Here is a 12201-nt window from a genome sequence, read left to right on the forward strand (position 1 = left end):
AATGAAAATTGGATGAGAAAAATATAGCCAATATCATATTACCAAATTGTGCTATGGCAAATAATATATTATATGTAGTAGATATTTATTGGAGATCATTTTAAATTGAAAGATGAATTTTATTCTGGCCTTAGACTTACATGCAATACAAATTATCACTGTGCCGACTGTGCACTAGCGATTGCAGCTGGACGGTTTAAACTTAAAGAGCGCTTTTTAATTTTGCTCTGACTTCTGACCTGCTTCTAAGAAGTCAGCGCGCAATCAAGCAGCTGCCAGCTCCAGCTGGTGGCAGCGGCATGCGAGCGCGAACAATGTAAACAGTGTGCATAATAATATTACCTAAAGCAAAACTGAGCAAAACATAACAGCATTGAAGGCAAGCAGACTCAATGAGATCAAGCTGTTTTGGTCAATTTATGCAAGATTGCTTAAGAATGAGTGGAGCAGTTTGTTTATTTTTAACTTTGCATATGATACTCAACGATCTAATGTGATCATCGTCGTTCCGTAGTTTTAAGTTTTAAGTACATACCCCGTCCGCGAGGCAATTTTGGGTTTACGTTTGACGAACAAGTATAGATAACGAACGTGCAAAAATAGAAGACAACTCCAGTTTTTTTTCTGCCAAATCACAACAACTTTGTTAGAAAAATACATGCACATGACATGTACAAAGTGACCAAGGGGTAAGAACTGTGAGATTTTGGTAGCTGTGTCATTTAACTCTGCGATTGCTGAATATTTTTCAGGCACCAAATTTGGAGGAAGGAGGCCAAAAAACAAAGGCGGAAAAAGTTAAGGCAACAACTAGCTATAGAGCGCCATAAAAAACAATTGGAAGGTTTGTATATGATTACAATACCAAGCATTATTTTATTAATAAATAATGTAGGTACAAATACTTACGTATTGCGAATATTATATTCATTTTTTTAATTAATTTACATCAAAACTTAATACAAAAATGGTTTTAAGAAGTCACAATTTTTAAGCCTCATCAATGAGAGAATGATTTATTTTTAAAAATCATGTGTAATTTAGCTGATTCCAGTCCAAGATATCAAGCTTGGCTGAAGGATCAAGAAGATGCTGAAGAAGCACTAAGAGAAGAAGAGGAGAAGCAAAGTGAAAGAGACAACTTGCTGTGGATGCAAAAGGAGCTGAGGGCACAACAGGAGTTCCAGCTGAAACGGCTAGAAAGAGAAAAGCATGATGCAGAAGTTATGCGTCAAAAGGCATGACTTCATGATTATTGCAATAAAGAAAATAATGATTGAATGACATTGAAAAATTAGGCTGAGCTTCTCAGAGAGATTGCAGCTAGAGAAGAAAAGAAAAAGCAAGAGGAGGAAGGCCAAGAAGAGGCTATTCGGCGTCAAGAGGAAGCACTTAATTTGCGAGAAAAAATGATAGAGGACTTTTTAGAAAAGGTAAATTTATTAATGTATAAGATTTTATTTTTTAATAATGTGTCCTTCTTCAAGGGCTGCGAACTTCCTAGTGAACTTAGAGTTTCGATGGAAACCAACCCGCATCAGCCTAAATGCCCTTTTTTCCAGAAAGTTGGTGCTTGTAGATTCAGGAATTCTTGTTCAAGGTATAACAAATTAAAATTACAAGGGATGCTTAAAGAACGTCATTTTTCCTTTACAGGAATCATATAAAACCATCAATTAGTTGCTCAGTGCTTATTCCATCCATGTTTTCTCATCCTGCACTGATCACACCTAAGGGTTCGCAAGCTGGAGACCAAGACTGCAATCTTGAATATGCTGAATCAGAAATTCAAGGAGAATACAAGTGCGACTAAATTTCAATAATTAAATTAAATAAGCCTTATCACTTTGTGCGAATTCGCAGTGAATTCTTTGAAGATGTGTGCTCAGAAATCGAGAAACTTGGGAAGATTGTCCGCTTTTTCACATGCTGCAACCACGAACCGCACTTGAGGGGCAATGTTTACGTCCAGTTAAGCAGTGATAGAGAAGCTCTCAGAGTTTGTAGAAATCTTTCTGGAAGGTGGTTTGGAGGCCAAAGACTTCAGCCTTGCTTTGTTGAAATTGCCAGTTGGAGACATGCAGTTTGTGGTGAGTGCCTAGATTTAATTAACTTATTTTCCGTAATTGACTATGAATATTGTTCGTTATTAAAGCTTTCAATACTTTTTAAAGTTATTTAAATCCCTTTAAATTGCGATTCTGCAGCCAGACTTTATTTCTTTCCTTTTTAATTTGGAAATATTTACTAGCAAAAAATCAAACCTCGTCTGATCTATCTGTATTTTGATATCCTAATGAAATAATTGCTTGCTCTCCTTTAGGTTTGTTCAACCTTGGCAAATGTGCAAAAGGTCGCTCTTGCAATTTCCTTCACGTCTTTATGAACCCAAAGAGGCTGTTCATGAAAAGTCCAGTGCTCAGACGACCTGTTAGTCCCGCCTCTTGGAGTCCAGAACAAGAATCGCGTCGGTCCTCCCGCGCCTCCAGCTCCAGGAGTCACAGATCACGTAGCCATCGGAGCAGCAGGAGAAGCCGTTCACCCAGAAAATCGTCGAGTCGGAGGTCACGAAAGGAAAAGAGTCCAGATGAAAACTTCAGGGACAGAAGCCTTAGTCCTTGGAGTCCGGGCCGGAGGTTGACCACCGACACTCCAACCAGAAAAGAGCTTAGCGACAGTACAAACACGCCTTAAACACGGTACGTAAAGATTCTTAATGATAAATTTTGGTTAATTTTGGTATTCCGTAAAATATTTAATTTGGTACAAAAACAGTAAGGACTTAGAATCAGAGTAGCTATCAGTAAAATTAGTATATTAGGAATGATTTTATGACAGGAATTTGTGGTAAATAGATCCTCCAAGTATGGCCAGCTCGAAGATAATAATCAAACACAAGAGAATTTTGTTTGTAATAACATCTCGATACATTTTGTTGAGAACCCTCCGTGCCTGGCTCAGCTCTTCGTCTGCGTCCTCTAGTCGCTGCCTGGTCCTCAGCAGGGACTCTCTTTGGCTCTCAAGTTCAGAGAGAACCTAACAAAGTCAGCCAACGTCAATTTTTAGAATTAAAATAAGCTACAACATAATTCACACAATACACGCACCTCAGTGCCGATCCTCTCAGTCTCGATTGCGGTCTGCTCTGATCTCGCCAGAGACTGCGACGTCCTCTCCAGGACGGCGACGCCCTGCAAGGCTCTCTGCCTATTCGCTGCTTCTTGATATTCATAATCCATACTGTTTCTTAATTTGGCCGACTTAAAATTTCACTGAGCATTAGTTGAAATATTTTGGACTGAATGATCAGAACTGTACCAAAGTCAGCAAGATATATCCAGAAAACGGTAGTGAAAATTTTGAAATAAAGGGTCTCGCATATCCCAAATAGCAAATTAAAATATCTTGTTGTTTATCAGAAAATTCTAATATGGACAGACTGACAATGAGCCTTATCGAATTAATGAAATTCAAGAAACACCTGACTCTTACCAACCAAAATACCAACCAAACGAAATTTGTCGCTTAATAGTTAGAGCTACCAACCAAATGCTAGGGATTTAGTCCTAGATTGGACATAGGAAAGGAATGTTGATTTCCCTTTTGGTACTTTTGATTCTTCGCTAAACCGAAATTGATTATAAATTTTTTACTATCCAAACCAGATACTTCTCCCTTTAATTTATTAGTTTTACACATATTTAAGTATTGCCCCGTTCAATGAATTATAGTCTTATTATATAGAAAACAATTAATGACTCTTTCTATTTAATGACTCTTTCTATACAAGTCACCAGCAAATAATTTTAAGCAACCTCTCTTTTCGCTGCTTGAAATTTTGTATTAATTCCATTAACAGGAATCCTTTAAGATAGCTTCAAATATGTTGAACGTAAATTGCTGGATTAAATTTTATTTATTTCTATTTGATCTTTGTATTTCCATGTGTTTAGCAAAGTATGAAAAGAGTTGAGAGTGCGAAACTAATGTTCAAGCCCATGTATTAGAAGGTGGGAGGGCCGCTTAAGGGTTTGCTTTCTGAGCGCGCGCGGGGACTTGCACTTCTTGTGAAAGACACGCTCATTCCAACTCACACCTCGCACTTATCGCTCAACTCTTTGCAAGAAAGCATCGCAAGTGGAATCTAATACTGGAGATCCAGCGAATCCATACACACGCATTCTTCAGGGAATGACCCAGGAATGGGCAAGTCATCTAAACATTATTCAATTTGATAGAAATTCGAAATAAGTTTTTACTCGGTCAGATTTGGTCATATTTATTAATTATGTTATATATTTATTACTTTTTTAGAAATTAATACATTCCTGATATTTATTGATCTTAGTAAAAATAATAATTATTGATTTTAGGTTCAAAATTTCATATGGTGTGGAAAAATATTTATTGGCACCGATTTCCTTGTTAAACTGAAGCATATAATTTAACCTTTTGTTTTTTTTCTAATAAATAGTATTCAAAAGATTAATATCCAGGAAAAATGTTATTGCCACATTTCAAGCACGCACATTTGACACTCTTTGCTAAATTATGGGATAAAATCTGCTTCACTTACGCGGAGAAGAATGTGGTCCAAGTACGCGCGTATTTTTCCTCTTCTCGCAGTTCATTAAATAAAAGTGAATAACGGTAAAAAGAAAGAGGCAATCGAGCCGGTAAATTCTAACTAGTTGTTGCTCCCGTCTTTTCCATTTCTGTAAACTAGCCGCAAATGAGGGAAAGATTTCTTCTTACTTTTGTGATGTTTATTTTATCATTGATAATGCTGCGTGCTCTGAAATACTGCTGCAGCGGAAGGCGAAAGTTTTGCGCCGCACATGCAATCATTGTAAACGCAAGGAACCGCCAAATCTTTCCTCTTATGTCATGACGCACCTGCAACGTTTGTTATTATGCAACTGTGAAATACCCGTAGCTAGTATAATATACTTGCGCGTCAGAAAAAAAGCTACAGTCGGGTTTGTGAAGCAATATTTTAGGTCACGCTTGTGTCTGAATTAAATGCATCCTAATTTGGTTCATAATTTTATTGTGCCTTTGTTGTCTTTTCTATTCTCTTCATAATTAAATTAAATAAAATAAAATTCTATTTTAGGGTTTATTTTAAAATTACTATACGAAACAAATATTGCCATTCAACAACCTCTGTTGATAATAGCTTTCAAATATCAGCGGCGTGTTGAAGGTGTAAGATAATATTACACCGCTTTTTGGGTTTTGTTTCTTCTTTTGTGAGCGATGGCAATTTTAATAATTTGCAATCACGCATAGCTTCCTCGTCGAACGGTATTGATTGAAGTGGCTGTTTCGCTGTGAAAGCAAAAGATATTTTGCCACTCCAATAACTCTGCAGCTTTCGTTAAACAATTTTCTATTATTACCCATCAAGTTGGAACGCTAATTGAATGTTTTTCCTTGTGTTCACAGGCGTTGGAGATGAGTGGCGTAGCTTTATTTGTTCGCTCCTCGTTTGCGTTTGCATTTTTTGTCCCAGATCGTCGGCCGGCTCTTTCGCCGACTGCAAACCACTCTCACCTGCACTCTTGCAAAGAGGTATGTTGTGTTGTGTATGCTTAGCACTGTATTCACTGGCTGAATCGCTAGTCTCTCGTTCGCGCGCGCCTATTGTCCGAGCAATTAACTCTCCTTTTTCACGTTCCGCGACAGTAGAAGTGAAAAATCGATTGTTGCGGAGTGGAATGCGATAGCTTTGATTTGGGATTGCAATTGCATAGCATGGAAGAGTGATCGAAAATGAAACAGTGCCTTATAAAGTGATCCTTTTAGCCGTGCGTGTAGGGTCACTTTCTCTTGAATGCCTATTTTTCATTAAGTGACATACACTCCCTCCCCGCGACGCCCTCAGAATGCAAACCAGATTCCATATTTTAATTTCATTCATATTATGTGAGCCTGAATAAGGATAGCAATTGTAAATTTTGAATCGTGCTATTTTCACTATTACTAGGTCAGTATTGGCACAAAGAATGCATTTATATAGCAATGTTTGGACTTAATGTGAGCATTCCTCGAGTGGCTTCTTTTCAATATAAATATTAAATTTTGGCTTCGAAAATACTGATTGATAGAAATGAAATAAGATGATAAGAAAAAATGGCCTCAAATTACATGTAAACGGTACCTGCGAATTTCTTTTTACCAATTCCTGAAATATTAAGCTGCCGCATCAATTTAAATGTTACTCTATTGCATTGATAGCTGAGCGAGCAGCTAGGAAATACGCTCCAGCAGTTTGGCTAGCACCAGACGAGAAGTTCTTTCCGAGTAGCGCCCTTGATTTTCTGGATCATACGAAGTACGCATCCCAACGGGGCAAGAATGGAAAACATTTCAAGCTACCCAGCGGGGCCAAGTCAAGGAACATGTTCCTTGAGCCAAAAGAGCCCTTAGGTAATAGACGCACGGCCATCTATAGCATTCAGGAAATAATATATTTCATTTTTTCAGCCAACCTGTTAGCGAATTCAAGTTCCTTTCTGTATGGCCACAACCCTGAATTCTTCTCGGTGCCAGTGTATGCTGTGGTCAGCTCTTGCTGCAGCAACGTGAAAGCGGACCAAGTGGAGGAATCTCCCTTTGAAATAACCTTTTGGCTCTTCTTCCCCTTCTCCCAAGGAAAGGAAATTTGTACCATCTCGGCAGGGGCGTTAGGGCCCGTCCCTTTTCCCTGGCTGAGAAAGTCATGCCTTGGGAAAGTGAAAAGATATGGCAGCCACCTTGGAGACTGGGAGCACGTCACCCTCTCCTTTCCTGTAAGCTCACTTCTACATTAAAACGATTGAAACATATTATTTTCAGATAAGGGCAAATAAGTTTTGCCAATAATAATCAATTTGATTTATTGATTTCAGGCTTCTGGTAGTCGCCCTTTAGCAATGTATGTGTCAACCCATGAAGCCGGTGCCCTGTACTTGGCCCCAATGCTTCAGACTGGACGCGTATGGGACTTCAAAGGCTATGAGGTGAGGAAAGGCATCAAAATTGGAGCGCCGCGTTTCCCAAAGAGTGCGTTCCACTTGGACTCTGGAAGACCTGTTCTTTTTGCTGCGAATGGCTCTCATGGCCTCTGGACCCAGCCAGGTAAATTTTTTATTTTTTTGTATTTCTATGTATCTATGTCGTTTCTTCTAATAGGAAGACATAAATACGTGTCCTTTCCGGCACTTGAAGACATGACAGGCTATGGCACCATGTGGCGCACCTGGCAGGGTTTGCAAATGATGTCGTGGCCACCCAAGGAGGATGATCCTGAGTGGCTTCAATTTGAAGGCCACTGGGGCGGTGAGAAGCAAGACTGCCATCCATTGAGTGAAAAAGTTTGCACCCATACTGACGGGCCGAGGGGCATTCCAACCAAAACTCATTCTTTTAGATGTCTGGCTCAAGGAATAACCCTCAAATCTAGTTAAAATGCGTTGTAGTAAACTATATAAAATTAGAGGTCTCAGCCGCGAGATTTAAGGCGGCGGCTGGCGGGGACGGTTTAGCCGATTTTTTTCATGGCGCCTCGCAGTCCTGGCACGGCTGTCAATCTTTTAAACGTTAAGTCTGATAGTGCTTAGCGGCCGGAGGAGCCGGAAGACATTTTTTTCTCCTGCACATTTTAATTTTGGACCCTGGAGTGGCTGGCGCAGCTTAGCCAGATTCACGGCGTCTGGCGGCTGCCCACGTGACCCAAAATTTGCCGGCTGGCGCAGCGTGGCTGGCTGAGACCTCATTGCAAAATCAAAGACGTAGGAAATGATAGCACAGCTTTCATACTCCTAGCATCCTATCCTTGAGATTGTTACAGCACAAGATCTGATATTATATTGGGCTTCTCAAGAAAGCTTTAAATATTTATGTTAATTTTGTAAGGAATAGAATAATATTACTTAAAAGAGTATGGAGAACCATTGGGGCAGTTATCATTTTTGTGAAATCTGTTATGACCATTAGGGTTTTTATTTTGTTTGCCATATAATATATATATATAATGATGATTTTTCACTGGAAAGAAAATCTTTTCTGGTGTGAAGACTTGCAGGGATTTAAAAATGTAATGCCTGTTCATATGTGCTGTATAGTTTTGTGTAAATATACATGTCATTTTTATTTTTATAAAATTGTATGGTTTTTATTATATTACGTCCTGGTCCTGGTAAAATTGCGTAACTTTCGACAACCAAACACGGATTTCCTTTTTACAAGAAATGGCCACAATCAATTATAATGAAAATTTGGTTGTTTGTTGAAAGTTACGCAATTTTACTAGTACCAGGATGATTAAGCATATTTGAAAACAAAAGATCTTGGCATTCAAGCGGTGATGTCAAAAACATTTTTCTCAGCATTTACGTTATTAATTACCTTAAAATCTTCGCGGGACCAGTGTAACATAAAAGAGTAATACTTAACTTATTGAATTTACTTGAATTTCACCATCAACAGAACTACGTTGAAGACTTGAAAAAAATAATCAACAAATAAAATTTAATAAATACATACAATAACATTATTTTTCTTATTTGTTTATAATTCGAGATATTTTATCATTGTAGGAATGTTTTGTAAAGCAAACCGCGAGAGCACAACAATATTTTTCTTAAAATAAAATAATCTCGGTCTGATACCCTGTATCATGGCAGACACAGTAGCCATGAAATGCATCGTAGTTTTCGTATATGTACCAAATAAATTAGTCCCTTCTGGTCCCCACCTCCGACGTCCTGAGTTTAGACCAATCAGACCATATTATTCATCATTCGATTGACAGCCGAAGCAGCAGGCGGCCGCGCGGGTGTGTTTTATAGTTGGAGTCTGTGCCAATAGACGTCTCTGCCCGAACATAACACACACCCCACAATAATTTTCTACCCCCAACATCAGCAGTGATTTCATAAGACACATTCTTCGCTTGCCGCTTTTATATCATCACTTTGTGACGGATTGGTAAACATCCTACGCATTTACTTATCATCTCGGAAGGTGAGCTGAAACAAACAATACCCACGATAGCTTTAGCAGTTCTTTAACCCTTTGATCACAGCATTCACAGCAGTGTGTGCATACGTGAACCACGTGGTGACCGGCACTCAGTTGTGTTTTCTCTGTCTTTTTAGCTGCTGAAGATCACAGTTCTCAACCTGAAATATTCGCGGCTAGACAGCATTCGCGTTCCAGCATGACAAGTAGTGAGCTAGTGTCGCCGACGGGCACTGATGTAGCCCTTGTCGGTGCTGACAGTTGTGAAAACAAGGATACAAGGGTGCAAATGAAGAAGCAGTTGGGGTTGCTCGAAGGGGTGGCTATTATCTTGGGCATCATTTTTGGATCTGGTATGATAAGCACCCTCGGCCAATTTTGGCTTGAATTTCATTCATAATTTTTAAAGAAAAACTAAATATAAATTTACAAACGATTCCTTAATGAATTAACTGTGAGAAATCGCTATTATATGTATTATATTTAGTTATGAAAAAATTTTACAATAGAATATTAAAAAGAGTGTAAATAAATTTAAAATCGCTCACGATTTTTAATCTTTCAGGAATTTTCATAACTCCCAAAGGAGTACTAGAATCTGCGGGCTCCGTTGGCGTGTCATTGTTAGTATGGTGCTCTTGTGGACTGCTTTCTATGATTGGTGCTCTTTGCTACGCTGAATTGGGCACCTCCATCCCTAAGTCCGGGGGCGACTACGCCTATATCTACGAAGCATTTGGCCCCTTGCCAGCGTTTTTGTATCTTTGGGCCGCAAACATAATTTTTGTGTAGGTATCAGATAAAGATTAATACTTGATCATTATTTTGTAACCTGCAAGCATCTTATAGCATTCTAAATTTCTCTCCTTTTCAACATTTTTTCAGACCAACAACCAACGCGATAATGGGACTCACTTTTGCCAATTATGTCATCAAACCTTTCTTTCCTATCTGTCAATGTCCTGACATAGCCGTGCGCCTAGTTGCTGGAGCTGCAATATGTAACTAGTTTACTGCTTTTCTCACCAAAGATAGAAGCTAGTGTGTGTTTTGCAGGTTTTCTGACGTTTATCAACTGTTATAACGTCCGCTTGACCACCAAACTGCAGGATGGATTTATGTTCGCCAAAATAGCAGCTCTGGTCATCATCATCATTGCTGGCATCAGCTACATGCTCTTGGGAAACTACCAAAATTTCTCTCAACCTTGGGAAAACTCATCCACAAACGTTGCTCAAATCGCCACCTCATTTTACTCTGGAATTTTCTCCTATGCCGGGTGGAACTACCTCAATTTCATGACAGAGGAGCTTAAGAATCCCTATGTGTAAGAAAATGATAGTGATTTACTTAAATTAATCTATTAATGTGATTCAATCTTTTATCGCAGTAATTTGCCCAGAGCCATCTACATTTCTTTGCCACTTGTCACTATTATTTACGGACTGGCCAATGTTGCTTACATGGCTGTTCTGTCAACCACAGATATTCTGGCTTCTGATGCTATTGCTGTGGTAGGTATTTTCTCTTTTTTTATCGCACATTAAAAGAATGCTCTTTCTTTGTTAAATTGTGTATATACATATATACATATCATATGATATATGAACCTGCCTCATTCAATCTTAATTATGTTCCAGACTTTCAGTGACAAAGTGCTGGGTGTATTTTCCTGGATAATGCCGTTTTTTGTGGCCCTCTCTGCTCTTGGTGGACTCAGTGTTCATATTATGACTTCGTCCCGTTTGTGCTTCGTAGGAGCTCGACAGGGCCACTTCCCAACCATGCTCTCTCTCATCAATATCAATAGATACACTCCAACACCCTCACTGGTGTTTCTGGTAAGTGATGATATATTGAGGAAAACAAAAAATTGGACTTCTTAAAATCTTAAATCTATTTTCTCCTAAAATGTATAATTAGAAATCAAGACTGTTTCATGATTTGTTATCTCATTGTTCACAGAATATCCTTTCACTCTTGATGCTGGGCACAAGTGATGTGTTTTTACTCATCAACTACTCTAGTTTTGTCGAGTCGTTTTTCATCATGCTCTCTGTTGCCGGCATCCTGTGGCTTCGCTACAAAAAGCCCAACATGCACAGACCAATCAATGTACGTGTGATGTTCTCAGTTGAAGCAAATGTGAAAGTAATTCATTTTAATTGCAGATTTCCGTGGTGTATCCTATCTTGTTCGTGTTCATTTGTGCCTTCCTCGTCATTCTGCCCATATTCGACAAGCCCTTTGACACTGGAATGGGCATCTTGATCACCCTTTCAGGAATTCCTGCTTACTTGATTGGCGTTAAATATGAGAACAAACCCAAATGGTTCAACCATGCTCTCTGTAAGAACTCAATCCAGTTAAGTTGAAACCCCATGTATTAATTAGATCTCACTGTTTTCAGGTGCTCTTACTGATTTCGTGCAAAAAATGTCTCTCTCTGCCAAAGAAGAGCATGATCAAGATTGAGCGGTGCAAAGTTAAGTGTTTTCTCTTTTTCAAAAATTTTCCCCACCGTCGCTTCTTTTGGGGCTCGCGCCGCTCCAAACAAAGATTCAAGTAAATCAAGTGTTTTATGCTGCTACTGGAATCTCGTTCTAAAGACTGAAAGGAAAATCTGAATTGAGGAATCAGTCATTTCTGTTTTGGCTTCATATGTATACAAACGGCCGATAAAAATTCAACTAGTGACTCTTTTTCTGATGATATTATTGTTTATGTAGCAGGCTATGCATCTAATTGTTTAAAGAACAACTATCATCTCATCTCATTGTCACATCACTGAAACAAAAAAATGTTAAAATTGAGTGTCGTGATCTGCTTGTGATAACCTACTAAAAATTATGATTTTGAAGAGAAATTTTGCCAACTAATAGTTGTCACTAAAACCAAACTAGTTTATGTAAAAAAATAGCAGTCGTAGACTGCGAAAATGGATCTGACCGTGTTAAACAGTGAGGTGGAATATTTAATCCTAAATTGTGTCCTTTGATTTTGTATACTATTTTGTCTTTGTTTTAGTATTGAAACTTCTATCCTTATTAGTTTTCAGTAATGTTGGTAGAACCAAGAAAAACGCCAGTCAAATTTAGAAGTATAGATTTTTTAAAGAAAAAATATCATTTTGGCTTTTTGAAAGTATTATTCATGAATAAAATTTTTGTACAAACTAAACTCTAGCTACTTAAT

The 12201-nt window shown here is 38.5% G+C and overlaps 3 protein-coding genes across 5 annotated transcripts; 2 read left to right on the forward strand and 1 right to left on the reverse strand.

Annotated features, from left to right (window-relative positions):
• Nucleotides 1-340: 340 nt before the first annotated feature.
• On the forward strand, nt 341-8141 carry LOC135935980 (U2 small nuclear ribonucleoprotein auxiliary factor 35 kDa subunit-related protein 2-like). Of its 3 annotated transcripts, XM_065478635.1 has the most exons (10): nt 509-689; nt 753-844; nt 1045-1238; nt 1299-1433; nt 1488-1600; nt 1657-1803; nt 1864-2090; nt 2324-2699; nt 5449-5574; nt 6241-6255. In XM_065478635.1, exons 1-8 carry the CDS (start codon nt 670-672, stop codon nt 2692-2694), a joined length of 1299 nt encoding a protein of 432 aa, XP_065334707.1. In that variant the 5' UTR covers nt 509-669; the 3' UTR covers nt 2695-2699; nt 5449-5574; nt 6241-6255. The 3 variants fall into 3 exon arrangements, with proteins under 3 accessions (XP_065334706.1, XP_065334707.1, XP_065334708.1); XM_065478634.1 differs by having other exon boundaries at nt 341-689; nt 1299-1600; XM_065478636.1 differs by lacking the exons at nt 509-689; nt 753-844; nt 1045-1238; ... (3 more) ...; nt 1864-2090; nt 2324-2699 and adding exons at nt 4070-4206; nt 6490-6794; nt 6894-7122; nt 7177-8141 and having other exon boundaries at nt 6241-6432.
• Vti1b (Vesicle transport through interaction with t-SNAREs 1b) lies at nt 2830-3239 on the reverse strand. The gene is made up of 2 exons (XM_065480704.1): nt 3108-3239; nt 2830-3036 (listed from the first exon to the last, which is right to left on the reverse strand). The coding sequence occupies exons 1-2, from the start codon at nt 3237-3239 to the stop codon at nt 2830-2832; spliced, it is 339 nt and encodes a 112-aa protein (XP_065336776.1).
• Nucleotides 8142-8799: 658 nt separating the features above from the next.
• Nucleotides 8800-12191, forward strand: gb (genderblind). Its single transcript, XM_065481196.1, has 10 exons — nt 8800-9009; nt 9144-9359; nt 9572-9794; nt 9892-10007; nt 10063-10333; nt 10397-10520; nt 10647-10847; nt 10972-11121; nt 11178-11355; nt 11417-12191. Exons 2-10 carry the CDS (start codon nt 9206-9208, stop codon nt 11479-11481), a joined length of 1482 nt encoding a protein of 493 aa, XP_065337268.1. The 5' UTR covers nt 8800-9009; nt 9144-9205; the 3' UTR covers nt 11482-12191.
• The last annotated feature ends 10 nt before the right edge of the window (nt 12192-12201 follow it).

The sequence above is a fragment of the Cloeon dipterum genome, chromosome 2, assembly GCF_949628265.1.
Source record: "Cloeon dipterum chromosome 2, ieCloDipt1.1, whole genome shotgun sequence".
Taxonomy (NCBI): domain Eukaryota; kingdom Metazoa; phylum Arthropoda; class Insecta; order Ephemeroptera; family Baetidae; genus Cloeon; species Cloeon dipterum.